The following is a 16279-nucleotide window of genomic DNA, read 5'->3' on the forward strand; positions in this document are numbered from 1 at the left end:
TGAGAGGGAGTACATTTTTTATAAAGCGTACTGCCCGTGTGATTATATTCAATATAATAGAGTACTTCCAGTGTGTTTATATTCAATATAAAAGAGTACTTTGAGAGGGTGTATATTTTGTATAAAAGAGTAATTCCAGTGTGGTTATATTCAATATAAAAGAGCACTACCTGTGTGATTATATTCAATATAAAAGAGTACTTTGATAGGGCGTATATATTTTATATTATTTCCTGTGTGATTATATTCAATATAAAAGAGTACTTAGAGAAGGAGTATATATTTTATAAAAGAGTACTTCCTTTGTGATTATATTTAATATAAACGTGTACTTTGAGAGGGAGTATATTTTTTTAAAAAAAGAGTATATCCAATGTGATTATATTCAATATAAAAGAATAGTTCCAGTGTGATTATATTGAATAAAAAAGAGTACTTTGAGACTGAGTATATTTTTTACAAAAGAGTGCTTCCAGTGTGGTTATATTCAATATAAAAGAACACTTCCTGTGTGATTATATTCAATATAAAAGAGTACTTTTAAAGGGAGTATATTTTTTATAAATGAGTACTTCCAGTGTGGTTATATTCAATATAAAAGGGTACTTTGAGAGGGAGTATATTTTTTATAAAAGAGTAATTCCAGTGTGGTTATATTCAATATAAAAGAGCAGTACCTGTGTGATTATACTCAATATAAAAGAGTACTTTGAGAGGGCGTATATATTTTATAAATGAGTACTTCATGTGTGTTAATATTCAATATAAAAGAGTAATTTCAGACGGAGTATACTGTTTATAAAAAAGTATTTCCTGTGTTATTATATTCAATATAAAAGAGTAATATGAGAGGGAGTATATTTTTTATTGAAGAGTACTTCCCATGTGGTTTTATTCAATATGAAAGAGTACTTCCAGTGTGATTATATTCAATATAAAACAGTACATTGAGAGGGAGTATATTTTTTATAAAAGAGTACTTCCTGTGTGATTATATTCAATATAAAATAGTACTTTGAGAGGGAGTATATTTTTTATAAAAGACCAATTCCAGTGTGATTATATTCAATATAATAGAGTATTTTGAGATGGAGTATATTTTTTATAAAAGAGTACTTCCTGTGTGTTTATATTCAATATAAAAGCGTACATTGAGAAGGTGTATATTTTTTATAAAAGAGTACGTCCAGTGTGATTATTTCAATATAAAAGAGTACTGGGAGAGGGAGTATATTTTTTATAAAAGAGTACTTCCAGTGTGGTTAAATTCAATACAAAAGAGAAATTCCAGTGTGATTATATTCAATATAAAAGAGTATCTTGAGAGGGAATTTTTTTTTTTATAAATGAGTACTTCCAGTGTGGTTATATTTAATATAAAAGAGTACTTCCTCTGTGATTGTATTCAATATAAAAAAATTCGGAGAGGGAGTGTATTTTTTAAAAAGAGTACTTCCTGTGTGATTATATTCAATAAAAAAGAGTACATTGAGAGGGAGTATATTTTTTATATAAGAGTAAATCCATTGTGATTATATTCAATGTAAAAGAATAATTCCAGAGTGATTATATTCAATATAAAAGAGTACATTGAGAGGGAGTATATTTTTTATAAAAGAGTACATTCAGTGTGATAATCTTCAATATAAAACAGTACTTGGAGAGGGAGTATATTTTTTATAAAAGAGTACTTCCAGTGTGATTATATTCAATATAAAAGAGTTTTTTGAGAGGTAGTATATTTTTTATTTAAGAGTACTTCCAGAGTGATTATATTCAGTATAAAAGAGTTCTTTGAGAGGGAGTATATTTTTTATAAAAGAGTACTTCCAGTGTGATTGTATTCAATATAAAAGAGTAATTTGAGAGGGAGTATATTTTTTATGAAAGGGTACTTCCAGTGTGATTATATTCAATATAAAAGAATAATTTGAGAGGGAGTATATTTTTTATCGAAGAGTACTTCCCATGTGGTTTTATTCAATATGAAAGAGTACCTCCAGTGTGATTATATTCAATATAAAACAGTAGATTGAGAAGGAGTATATTTTTTATATAAGAGTACTTCCTGTGTGATTATATTCAATATAGAAGAGTATTTTTAGATGGAGTATATTTTTTATAAAAGATTACTTCCAGTGTGGTTATATTCAATATAAAAGAGCATTTCCTGGTGATTATATTCAATATAAAAGAGTACTTTTAGAGGGAATATATTTTTTATTAAGGAGTACTTCCAGTGTTGTTATATTCAATATAAAAGGGTATTTTGAGAGGGAGTATATTTTTTACAAAAGAAGGATTCCAGTGTGGTTATATTCAATATAAAAAGCACTTCTTGTGTGATTATACTGAATATAAAAGAGTACATTTAGAGGGAGTATATTTTTTATAAAAGAGTACTTCCAGTATTGTTATATCCAATATAAAAGGGTACTTTGAGAGGGAGTATATTTTTTATAAAAGAGTAATTCCAGTGTGGTTATATTCAATATAAAAGAGCACTACCCGTGTGATTATATTCAATATAAAAGAGTACTTTTAGAGGGCGTATATATGTTATAATAGAGTACTTTCTGTGTGATTATATTCAATATAAAAGAGTAATTTGAGAGGGAGTATATTTTTTATAAATGAGTACTTCCTGTGTGATTATATTCAATATAAAAGAGTAATTTGAGAGGGAGTATATTTTTTATCGAAGAGTACTTCCCATGTGGTTTTATTCAGTATGAAAGAGTACTTCCAGTGTGATTATATTCAATATAAAACAGTACATTGAGAGGGACTATATATTTTATAAAAGAGTACTTCCTGTGTGATTATATTCAATATAAAATAGTACTTTGAGAGGGAGTATATTTTTTATAAAAGAGTAATTCCTGTGTGATTATATTCAATACAAAAGAGTACTTTGAGACGGAGTTTATTTTTTATAAAAGATTACTTCCAGTGTGGTTATATTCAATATAAAAGAGCAATTCCTGGTGATTATATTCAATATAAAAGAGTACTTTTAGAGGGAGTACATTTTTTGTAAAGGAGTACTTCCAGTGTGGTTATATTCAATATGAAAGGGTATTTTGAGAGGGAGTATATTTTTTATAAAAGAAGGATTCCAGTGTGGTTATATTCAATATAAAAAGCACTTCCTCTGTGATTATATTGAATATAAAAGAGTACATTTAGAGGGAGTATATTTTTTATAAAAGAGTACTTCCAGTATGGTTATATCCAATATAAAAAGGGTACTTTGAGAGGGAGTATATTTTTTATAAAAGAGTTATTCCAGTGTGGTTATATTCAATATAAAAGAGCACTACCCGTGTGATTATATTAAATATAAAAGAGTACTTAGAGAGGGAGTATATGTTTTATAAAAGAGTACTTCCTCTGTGATTATATTTAATATAAAGGTGTACTTTGAGAGGGAGTATATTTTTTAAAAAAAGTGTATATCCAATGTGATCATATTCAATATAAAAGAATACTTCCAGTGTGATTATACTGAATAAAAAGGAGTACTTTGAGACGGAGTATATGTTTTACAAAAGAGTACATCCAGTGTGGTAATATTCAATATAAAAGAGCAATTCCTGTGTGATTTTATTCAATATAAAAGAGTACTTTTAGAGGGAGTATATTTTTTGTAAAAGAGTACTTCCAGTGTGGTTATATTCAATATAAAATCACTTCCTCTGTGATTATATTGAATATAAAAGAGTACATTTAGAGGGAGTATATTTTTTATAAAAGAGTACTTCCCGTGTGGTTATATTCAATATAAAAGGGTACTTTGAGAGGGAGTATATTTTTTATAAAAGAGTAATTCCAGTGTGGTTATATTCAATATAAAAGAGCACTACCCGTGTGATTATATTCAATATAAAAGAGCACTTTTAGAGGGAGTATGTTTTTTATAAAAGAGTACTTCCAGTGTGGTTATATTCAATATAAAAGGGTACTTTGAGAGGGACTATATTTTTTATGAAAGAGTAATTCCAGTGTGGTTATATTCAATACAAAAGAGCACTACCTGTGTGATTATATTCAGTATAAAAGAGTACTTTGAGAGGGCGTATATATTTTATAAATGAGTAACTCCTGTGTGTTAATATTCAAAATAAAAGAGTAATTTGAGAGGGAGTATATTGTTTATATAAAAGTACTTCCTGTGTGATTATATTCATTATAAAGGAGTACTTAGAGAGGGAGTATATATTTTATAAAAGAGTACTTCCTCTGTGATTATATTCAATATAAAAGTGTACTTTGAGAGGGAGTATACTTTTAAAAAAATGAGTATATCCAATGTGATTATATTCAATATGAAAGAATATTTCCAGTGTGATTATATTCAATAAAAAAGAGTTCTTTGAGAGGAAGTGTATTTTTTATAAAAGAGTACTTCCTGTGTGATTATATTCGATATATAAGAGTAATTCCAGTGTGATTATATTCAATATAAAAGAGTGCTTTGAGAGGGAGTACATTTTTTATAAAGAGTACTGCCAGTGTGATTATATTCAATATAAAAGAGTACTGGGAGAGGGAGTATATTTTTTATAAAAGAGTACTTCCAGTGTGGTTATATTCAATACAAAAGAGAAATTCCAGTGTGATTATATTCAATATAAAAGATTACTTTGAGAGGGAGTACATTTTTTATAAAGAGTACTGCCAGTGTGATTATATTCAATATAATAGAGTACTTCCAGTGTGTTTATATTCAATATAAAAGAGAGATTTGAGAGGGAGTATATTTTTTATAAAAGAGTACTTCCAGTGTGATTATATTCAATATGAAAGAGTACTTTGAGAAGGAGTGTATTTTTTATAAAAGAGTACTTCCAGTGTGATTATATTCAATAAAAAAGAGTATTTTGAGATGGAGTATATTTTTCATAGAAGAGTACTTCCAGTGTGGTTATATTCAATATAAAAGAGCACTTCCTGGTGATTATATTCAATATAAAACAGTACTTTTAGAGGGAGTATATATTTTATAAAGAAGTACTTCCAGTGTGGTTATATTCAATATAAAAGGGTATTTTGAGCGGGAGTATATTTTTTATAAAAGAGTAATTCCAGTGTGATTATATGCAATATAAAAGAGTACTTGGAGAGGGAGTATATTTTTTATAAAAGAGTCCTTCCATTGTGATTATATTCAATATAAAAGAGTACCTTGAGTGCGAGTATATTTTTTATAAAAGAGTACTTCCTGTGTGATTATATTCAATGTAAAAGAATATTTTCACAGGTAGTATATTTTGTATAAAAGAGTAATTCCAGTGTGATTATATTCAATATAAAAGAATAGTCCCAGTGTGATTATATTCAATATAAAAGAGTACATTGAGAGGGAGTATATTTTTTATAAAAGAGTAGTTCCAGTGTGATCATATTCAATATAAAACAGTACTTGGAAAGGGAGTATATTTTTGATAAAAGAGTAATTCCAGTGTGATTATATTCAATATAAAAGAATATTTTCACAGGTAGTATATTTTGTATAAAAGAGTAATTCCAGTGTGATTATATTCAATATAAAAGAGTAGTTTGAGAGGGAGGATATTTTTAATAAAGAGTACTTCCTGTGTGATTATATTCAATATAAAAGAGTACTTTGAGAGGGAGTATATTTTTTATAGAAGAGTACTTCCCATGTGGTTACATTCAATATTAAAGTGTACTTCCAGTGTGATTATATTCAATATAAAACAGTACTTTGAGAGGGAGTATATTTTTTATAAAAGAGTATTTCCTGTGTGATTATATTCAATATAAAAGAGTACTTTGAGAGGGTCTATATTTTTTATAAAAGAATACTTCCTGTGTGATTATATTCAATATAAAAGAGTACTTAGATAAGGAGTATATTTTTTATAAAAGAGTAATTCCACTGTGATTATATTCAATATAAAAGATTACTTTGAGAGGGAGTATGTTTTTTATAAAAGAGTACTTCCAGTGTGGTTATATTCAATATAAAAGAGCACTTCCTGTGTGATTATATTCAATATTAAAGAGTACTTTTAGAGATATTATTTTTTTATAAAAGAGTAATTCCAGTGTGATTATATTCAATATAAAAGAATTCTTTGAGAGGGAGTACATTTTCTATAAAGGAGTAATTCCTGTGTGATTATATTCAATATAAAAGGGTACTTAAAGTGTGATTATATTCAGTATAAAGGAGTACTTTTAGAGGGAGTATATTTTCCACAAAAGAGTAATTCCAGTGTGTTTATATTCAATATAAAAGAGTATTTTGAGAGGGTGTTTTTTTTTTATTAATGAGTACTTCCAGTGTGGTTATATTCAGTATAAAAGAGTACTTCTAGTGTGACTATATTCAATATAAAATAGTACTTGGAGAGGGAGTATGGAGATCGCTCCACCAGCGTAGAGACCCCTCCGTGTCTCCGCCATGACAGAATTAGAGCCCGGACATATTCTCCCCATGCTGAGGGCAGTCGAGCTGAGGAAAAAAGAAGGAAGTGATAAAGGCCTGAGTTTGCAGAAGCCTATTCTTGATCCACTGAGCTAATGGCATGTCTGGGTGAGGCCTGCGTGACTATCTGTGAGACTATTGTCTCTTGAAGTTCCCATTCTGGGCTGGTTTTATGACTCTGTCTACCTGCATTCACTAAATCCCGTGATCGCTCACATGTTACTAGAAAAATGCTACCCCTCAAATTATTGCTCGCCTTGATGTTATTTACTGTAACTGTAGTCATTGATAAGAGGATAAGAATCTTAATAGTATTAGAATCTTTTGTTTGTTTTGGGTTTAGTGATCTTTAGCTTAACCTGTATGCTACCCCCTCCCATACTTACTTTGTAATTTTCTGTTCCCTCCTGATAAAACTTTTGTAATGGGACCTACGTCAGTCACTGTATGAAAAAACATATATAAGCAACTGTGCACAAAGAATAAATCGCTGATCTGAGCATAGCTTTTATCAGACCTCCAGACCCATTTCTTTCTCTATCTCTCTTTTCTTCCGTGCACTCTCTCTTCCAGGTATTAGGACCCTCTTGCTGGTCAAGAGATCCCTGGCAGACGTGCCGATCTCACAGACCCCAACATCTGGCGCACCAACGTGAGGCCTGGACACGAGAGACCAAGTGACGCTCAATCAAAGTTGAAGGAGGGCGCCGATAGTAAGTATTTGACTTTAAGTCAAGAGTTCAATCTGGAGTAAAAACATGGGAAATACTGAGTCAAAGGAGCATAATATGTTTATTCAATTGTTACAGTCTATGATTAAGTCTCATGGTCATAATGTTAAGCAGAAAACTGTGGAGGAATTTGTACACATTGTTCGTGAAATTTGTCCGTGGGTCCCTGAAGGTGGATTTCTTGATGAAGCCACCTGGCTTGTTATTGGTGAAAAGATTGATCAGTTTTGTTTCCATAATAAGTCTCTACCTCAGTGTGAAGTTTTACTTTCTGTTTGGCCTAAGTTTCGTGACTGTGTTTGTCAATCTTCTACTGCTACTGCTCCTCTTTACACTACTGTTCCTGGTACTTCTACATTCTTTTCTGCGCCACATTCCCCACCCATTGTTTCTCCCCAACCCGAACCACAGGATCTCCCTTCCCCACCCGATCTCTGTCTCCCATGGTCCTTCTCCCTCTACCCCTGCCGCTGAGCCTCTTACTGAGGTTCTAGAGGATACCACACCCCAACATCCCCAGCCAACACTGCCCCAATGGTCCCCTGGTCCTGTTACCTTTACTATGCCACCTGATCTTGCCAAACAGCTTCATGACGTTTTGTCACTTTGTTCTAGGGTGCTCACGGCTCAACACCCACACTCCTGTTACCCGGTTTCATGTCAGGCTTCTTTGCCTGCCTCTCCTGGTTCCTTAGTCCCTGTGAGTTCCTCAGCCCTTTCTCCGGTGTCACCCTTATCTCATGCCCTTTTGTCTATGGACAGAGGTTTTCCTGAAGCGGATAACTTATTCCCGGCATTATATCCTGTGATGGAGTCTGTAGATGATCAAGGTCGTGCTAGACATCATTTTGAACCTATTGCGCCAAAAACCTTACGAGAACTTAAAGAGGCTGTTGCCCAGTACGGTCCTACAGCCCCTTATACTTTAACCCTTCTTGATAACCTTTCCTTTTTCCAGCTCCCTCCAACAGACTGGAACCGCCTGGCCAGAGCTTGTCTCTCTGGTGGTGACTTTCTCTTGTGGAAAGTCTATTATGAGGAAGCTGCTTCTGAGCAGGTGCGGCGTAACCACCGGCAGTAATCTCCTGTTACTCTTGATATGCTTATGGGTCGTGGCGAACATGAGGATCTTAACGATCAAATTAATATGCCTAATGATACCTATTCTCAGATTAATTTTCTTGCCCTGCGTGCTTGGCGTCTGTTGCCTTCTTCCACTTCTAAGACTGAGCAAGTGTCTCGCATTCGTCAAGGTCCGGATGAACCTTATCAGGATTTTGTTTCTCGGCTTATGCAGTCTGTTAATCGCCAAATAACAGATGAGGACACTGCCTCTATGCTTGTTAAGCAGTTGGCATTCGAAAGTGCTAACGCTGCCTGTCAGGCTGCCATTAGACCATGGCGTCACAAGGTGGATCTACAAGGCTATATTCGCCTGTGTGCCGATATAGGACCCGCTTACCAACAGGGTCTTGCTATGGCTGCCGCTCAGGCCGGTATGACTGTAGCTGCTTTTCTTAAGCAAAAGTCTAATCAGTCTAAACCTAATTTGAAATGTTTCCGCTGTGGTGGTGTTGGACATTTTGCTAAGTCATGCAAAGCGGCTATCCAGACAGTCCCGCCGCTTTTGGCACTACCGGCTCCTCTGGCGCCTGCTAAGCCATCTCTCCACCAACCAGGTGAATGCCCACGTTGCCACCATGGTAATCACTGGGCCAATGAATGCCATTCAAAGCGTGATGCTCAGGGTAATCCACTGCAGCCACGTTCGGGAAACTCCCAGAGGGGGCTGCCCCAGCCCCCTCAACAACTCGGGCAATCTCTGACTCACCAAAATCCGTTTCTCAGCTCTTCCGAGCAACACCAAATAGTGCAGGACTTGACCTCTGTCCCTCCACCACACAACTATTAACTCCTGATATGGGCCCACAAGCAATATCTACTGGTGTTTTTGGCCCTTTACCTTCTAATCATGTTGGTCTCATTCTAGGCCACAGTAGTTGTTCTTTGAAAGGACTTCATGTTCTCCCTGGTGTTATTGATTCTGACTATACAGGTGAAATTAAAGTAATGATTTGGTCTCCTGCAGGTGTTTATACTCTCACCCCTAATCAACCTTTTGCCCAATTATTACTCATACCTGTTAATTTGCAGGTGGGTTCTCCACTTGTAACCGACCCCAGAGGAGACCGTGGTTTTGGATCTTCCTCTTATGCTTACTGGATACAATCAATTTCCACCACTAGGCCTGAACTGTGTCTTACAATTAATGGCAAATCTTTCGAAGGCCTTCTGGACACTGGAGCTGATGTATCTGTAATTTCTTCCAAATTTTGGCCTTCTTCTTGGCCAGCCACCCCTACCATGACAGCTCTGCGAGGTATCGGCATGAGTAATCATCCCTTACAATCTGCTGACTTACTTTCCTGGACTGATCATGAGGGCCATTCCGGCTCATTCCACCCATACATTGTTGATGGAATTCCTCTTAATCTCTGGGGCCGTGATGTCCTGGAGGCTATGGGGGCTCATTTGGTTACTGGTGATAAGGCTTTACACATGATGTTACAACAAGGTTATCAGCCTTCTAAGGGATTAGGAAAATGTTTGCAAGGCATGCCTGAGCCGCTTTCCTTGCCACAAAAATCTGACCGTTCTGGACTAGGTTATTTTTCCAAGGGACCACTGTAATTCCCGATGCTCATGCTGATGCCATCACATGGAAGTCCGATGTTCCAGTATGGGTAGAACAGTGGCCCCTGTCCTCTGAAAAGATTTCTGCAGCCCGTGAGTTGGTTCGGGAATAACTTGCTGCTGGACATATTCGTCCTACTAAAAGTCCTTGGAATTCTCCTATTTTTGTCATAAAGAAAAAATCTGGTAAATGGCGTTTGCTGCAAGACCTTAGAAAAGTTAATGAAACTATGGAAATTATGGGACCCTTACAACCTGGTTTTCCTTCACCTGTTGTTGTTCCGCAACACTGGCATTTGATTGTTATTGATTTAAAGGACTGCTTTTTTACTATTCCCCTGTCGCCTGCCGATTGCAAGCGGTTTGCTTTTAGTATTCCATCAACTAATTTTGAACGTCCTTATGATCGATACGAATGGGTCATTCTTCCACAAGGCATGGCCAATAGTCCCACCTTATGTCAGTCCTATGTGGCTAAAGCCATTTTCCCTGTTCGCCAGGAATTTTCTGATGTTCTTCTTTTACATTACATGGATGACTTATTATTGGCAGCTTCTTCACAACTTTTGTTGTCCAAGGCGTTCCTGTCCTTACAGCAATGCCTTGACAAAGCTCATCTTGTCATTGCCCCTGAAAAAATTCAAACTGTTACTCCCTACCATTATCTTGGTCGTTTAATTGAACATAAACATGTGTCTTTTAAAAACCCAATTTTATCTACCACCAATCTTAAGACATTAAATGATTTCCAAAAATTTCTGGGTGATATCAATTGGATTTGTCCTAGTCTAAGGTTAACTACTGGTCAACTAAAACCTTTATTTGATACCCTAAAAGGCTCTTCTAATCCAACTTCTCCTAGGACCTTGTCTCCCCAAGCTTCAGAGGCTTTACACTTGGTGCATCAGGCTTTGTCACAACAAAAGTTGTCTAGAATTAAACATAATGTCTCATGGTGTTACTGTGTGCTCCGCACTTCTTATACTCCTACTGGTGTTTTTTGGCAACACGGTGTTTTGGAATGGATACATCTTCCTGCCACCCGCTCTAAAGTTATTTCTCCATATTTTGACCTTGTGGCTATTTTGATTACCAAAGGCAGACAACATGCTCTTACTTTGTTTGGTTTTGAACCTCCTGTTATTATCATTCCCTATTCTGCTGCACAGCAGCAATGGCTGTGGCAATTTTGTGATTCCTGGCAATTGGCATTTTCAGGATATCCCGGTCAGATCTCCTGCCACTATCCAGCTGACAAGATTTTACATTTTTATTCCCAATATTCTCTCATTTTCCCTCAAAATTGTGTTAAAGCTCCTTTGCTTTCAGCAGCTCTAGCCTTCACCGATGGCTCTTCTACAGGTCTCGCTGCTGGCACTGTTAATCAACAACCCTTTTCTTTTCAGACTAATGAAAAATCTGCCCAGCGCGTGGAATTACTTGCAGTTCAACACGTTCTTACCAATTGGGATGTGTCTTTGAATTTATATTCTGACAGTCAATATGTAGTTAATTTAGTTCAGCACCTTGAAACTGCTCCCCTTTCTCTTTCAGATTCTTCCTCCATAATTCATCTTCTTCTTCCTCTACAGCAGGCCATCCGGCAACGTCTTTCTCCATTTTTTATAGGACATATTAGAGCTCACTCTTCCCTTCCAGGACCACTGGCCAAAGGCAACGCCTTTGCTGATCAACTAACCCAACAAGTTTTCCCTGTCTTAACATCTATTCAGCGTGCTCAGTCCTCTCATGCTACTCATCATCAAAATGCTCGTAGCCTCAGGCTACAGTTTAAGATTACCAGAGAACAAGCTAGACACATAGTTAAATCTTGTGCAGCTTGTGCTCCGCATTTGCCTGTTACTCATCACTTAGGAATTAACCTTCGAAGTCTTTTGCCTGCTCATATTTTTCAGATGGATGTCACTCATTTTCCTCCTTTTGGTAAATTACAATATGTTCATGTTACCATTGACACTTATTCCCATTTTGCAATTGCTTCTGCTCATACTGGTGAAGCTGTTAAAGATGTTGTTGCTCATTGCTTGCGAGTTTTTTCTGTTCTAGGTGTTCCTAAAATTCTGAAGACCGACAATGGACTGGCTTATACCAGCAAGACTTTTGCTTCCTTTTGTTCTCAGTTTCAAATCTCTCATCACACAGGCATTCCTAACAATCCCCAGGGTCAAGGAATTGTAGAACGTTTTCATTCCATTTTGAAAACTCTCTTACAGAAACTACGCCATGAACCTTCCTTCCTGAATAAGTCACCTCATAATTGGTTAAATCATGCCCTTTATGTTCTTAACTTTTTAACTTTAGATACTGATGGCCGTTCCTCTGCTGATCGCTTTTGGCATCCACAGCACAAACCTACACCAGAGGTTTTGTGGAAAGATTCTCTTTCTAACCAGTGACCTGGCCCTGATCCAGTCCTCATATGGGGACGAGGACATGTCTGTGTTTTTCCCAGGTCTGCCAACTCTCCTGTTTGGGTGCCTGAACGACTGGTCAAGCATGCCCCCCTGCAATCTGGCCAATGGGCTCATTCCCCGGTTTCATCATCTTCATGTGACACCACGCCAGCTGCGCAGACGCCGTCCTCGCTGCCGCTCTCTGTCCCTGATGACTTCATGCGGTGTGGCCCTTCCAACGTGGGCCCAGATCCGATGCCTCAGTGCTGAAGCCTCTCAACTAATTATGGAAAATGGACAATCTCATACCCCTTCCACTTTATTTCTTGCCATGATTGCTATTTTATCATGTCAAACCAATACTCAAGCTCAGGCTCAACCGTTGCCTGATTCTCAGGTTCTTTGGGCCTATGTCCCCGATCCCCCAGTCCTTCGTCCTGTCACCTGGAATGATCCTTCATTTCCTGTCTATCTTAATAATACTTCTGTTCTCGGTTTTCCTTCCTCTGCTCATATTAATCCTCAATCTGCAACTTACTCTTATACGGCTCAAGCTGCCAGTCCTCCCATGTGTTTTCATGCCCCTGCCTTTTCAGATTCTCTTCCATCCACTTTGCCTATTACCCCTTTCAAACCCTCTCCTTACTGCTTTGATTTGGCTTTAAAACAACTTTCTACCTATGAAGGACCTTCTAATTTACTCCCTGGTGAAACTTCCTATTTTCTTCGAGACTGGTCCTTGACTTACTATGGTATCAAGGAATCCTGGAATCTTACTTCTCCTGATTTCCCTGATAAGGACAGACCCCATTGTCGCCCTACTAACTATTCTTTTGATCCTTCCCCTCCCTGGCATACTTGTTTTACCAAGCATCCGGCTCTACGATATACTTTGCCCTCTGGCTTTACTTTGTATGACTGGTCTATCCCCATTCCTCTTAGTAATTCTGGCTCTCATTATCAAGTTCCCGGAGGCTGGAGCACTCCCCTTGTCTCCACTCCCTCTGGCCACCTGTTCCCCTACCTATGGCGACTTTTTACTGCTTTGGTACCTACTTATCACAAAGTTGGTTCCCGCAGCCCTGCCTTCACTTCTTCCTCCCCTTCTTATCACTATGTTAAAGCTTGTGTTGCTGCTCCTTATGCTCTCTTTTATGGTTCTATCAATATTACTTATGCCTCTGGACAATATTTTATTTCTTGCTCCTCCTGTACACTTACTAATTGTTTGGATTCTTCTGCCTTTCCCACCCCCACCATCCTTGTTGTTCACCAACCACCTTATGTTATGCTTCCTGTTAATATTTCTGGTCCCTGGTATGATGAGTGTAGCCTGCAGATACTCCATCAGATTCGGGACCTTGTCATTCACCCAAAACGTTTTATTGGCTTGCTTGTTACTGGAATTTTGGCTATTGTTTCTATCGTGGCCACAGCTGCTACGGCAGCCATAGGCCTGGCTCACAGTGTTCAAACTGCTACTTATGTTAATCATCTTGCTCAAAATGTTTCTGTTTCTTTGGGTACATAAATGGATATTGACAAGAAGTTGGAGGTAAAACTTAATGCTTTAAAGCAAACTGTTACTTTATTAGGTGATAAGGTGTATAATATTCAGTCCCGTTTGGTGTTATGTTGTCATGTTGACTTTAAATATATTTGTGTTACCAATACGCCCTATAATGACACTCAGTGGAAATGGCCTTTAGTTAAAGCCCATTAACAAGGTATTTGGAGTCATAATAACTTGTCCCTTGATATTCTAAAACTTCAAAAGCAAATTCATGCCATTGATTTCTCACGCCAAGACCTCCCACGGGATGATACCATTGCTCGTGATATTGTTAACACTTTATCCTCCTGGACTCATGGCTTTCATCTGCCATCGTTTCTAGCATTTTGGCCATTGGCGGCTGTGTTCTTTTGCTTCTCATTCTTCTGCATTTCCTCTTTCAACTTGTGTTCTCCTCCCTCCAGTGCATACAGCTCAAACTCTTTGAGTTACATTTAAAAAATAATAATAAAAATGGGAGAATTATGGAGATCGCTCCACCAGCGTAGAGACCCCTCCGTGTCTCCGCCATGACGGAATTAGAGCCCGGACATATTCTCCCCATGCTGAGGGCAGTCGAGCTGAAGAAAAAAGAAGGAAGTGATAAAGGCCTGAGTTTGCAGAAGCCTATTCTTGATCCACTGAGCTAATGGCATGTCTGGGTGAGGCCTGCGTGACTATCTATGAGACTATTGTCTCTTGAAGTTCCCATTCTGGGCTGGTTTTATGACTCTGTCTACCTGCATTCACTAAATCCCGTGATCGCTCACATGTTACTAGAAAAATGCTACCCCTCAAATTATTGCTCGCCTTGATGTTATTTACTGTAACTGTAGTCATTGATAAGAGGATAAGAATCTTAATAGTATTAGAATCTTTTGTTTGTTTTGGGTTTAGTGATCTTTAGCTTAACCTGTATGCTACCCCCTCCCATACTTACTTTGTAATTTTCTGTTCCCTCCTGATAAAACTTTTGTAATGGGACCTACGTCAGACACTGTATGAAAAAACATATATAAGCAACTGTGCACAAAGAATAAATCGCTGATCTGAGCATAGCTTTTATCAGACCTCCAGACCCATTTCTTTCTCTATCTCTCTTTTCTTCCGTGCACTCTCTCTTCCAGGTATTAGGACCCTCTTGCTGGTCAAGAGATCCCTGGCAGACGTGCTGATCTCACGGACCCCAACAAGGGAATATATTTTTTATAAAGAGTACATACTGTGTGATTATACTCAATATAAAAGAGTATTTTGACAGCGAGTGTATTGTTCATAAAAGAGTAATCCCTGTGTGATTATATTCAGTATAAAAGAGTACCTGGAGAGGCAATATATTTTTTATAAAAGAGTACTTCCAGTGTGATTATAGTCAATATAAAAGAGTAATTGGAGAGACAGTGTATTTTTTATTAAAGAGTACTTCCAGTGTTATTATATTCAATATAAAAGAGTAGTCGGAGAGGGAGTACATATTTTATAAAACAGTATTTCCAGTGTGATTATATTCCATATAAATGAGTAGTTTGAGAGGGAGTATATTTTTTATAAAAGAGTACTTCCTGTGTGATTATATTCAACATAAAAGAGAACTTTGAGAGGGAGTATATTTTTTATAGAAGAGTACTTCCCATGTGGTTACATTCAATATAAAAATGTACTTCCAGGGTGATTATATTCAATATAAAACAGTACTTTGAGAGGGAGTACATTTTTTATAAAAGAGTATTTCCTGTGTGATTATATTCAATATAAAAGAGTACTTTGAGAGGGTCTATATTTTTTATCAAAGAATACTTCCTCTGTGATTATATTCAATATGAAAGAGTACTTTGAGAAGGAGTATATTTTTTATAAAAGAATATATTGAATATATAAGAATATAAAAGATTATATTGAATATAATCACTACTTCCAGTGTGATTATATTCAATATAAAAGATTGCATTGACAGGGAGTAAATTTTTTATAAAAGAGTACTTCCAGTGTGGTTACATTCAATATAAAAGAGTACTTCCTGTGTGATTATATTCAATATAAAAGAATACATGGAGAGGGAGTATATTATTTATAAAAGAGCACTTCCTGTGTGATTATATTCAATATAAAGAGTACTTTGATAGGAATTATATTTTTTATAAAAGAGTACTTCCAGTGTGATTATATTTAATATAAAAGAGTATTTTGAGAGGGAGTGTATTTTTTATAAAAGAGTACTTCCAGTGTGATTATATTCAATATAAAAAGAATTTTAGAAGTAGTATATTTTTTATAAAAGAGTACTTCCACAGTGATTATATTCAATATAAAAGAGTACTTTGAGATGGAGTATATTTTTTATAAAGAGTACTTCCAGTGTGATTATATTCAATATAAAAGAGTACTTTGAGAGGGAGTATATTTTTTATAAAAGAGTACCTCCTGTGTGATT

General features: G+C 36.1%; 1 protein-coding gene across 1 annotated transcript in view; it reads left to right on the forward strand.

Moving 5' to 3' along the window:
* LOC135270224 (endogenous retrovirus group K member 19 Env polyprotein-like) overlaps positions 1 to 14913 on the forward strand; it is a 63312-nt gene extending 48399 nt beyond the window's left edge. Inside the window, exons 2-3 of the mRNA XM_064365591.1 lie at positions 7031 to 7170; positions 12356 to 14913. Of these exons, the coding sequence (XP_064221661.1) occupies positions 12400 to 13827 (1428 nt within the window). The 5' untranslated portion in view covers positions 7031 to 7170; positions 12356 to 12399 and the 3' untranslated portion in view covers positions 13828 to 14913. The remainder of the gene's footprint in view (positions 1 to 7030; positions 7171 to 12355) is intronic.
* The last annotated feature ends 1366 nt before the right edge of the window (positions 14914 to 16279 follow it).

The sequence above is a fragment of the Aotus nancymaae genome, unplaced genomic scaffold (assembly GCF_030222135.1).
Source record: "Aotus nancymaae isolate 86718 unplaced genomic scaffold, 86718_ANA_hifiasm-v0.15.2.pri h1tg000059l, whole genome shotgun sequence".
NCBI classification, from domain to species: Eukaryota; Metazoa; Chordata; class Mammalia; order Primates; family Aotidae; genus Aotus; species Aotus nancymaae.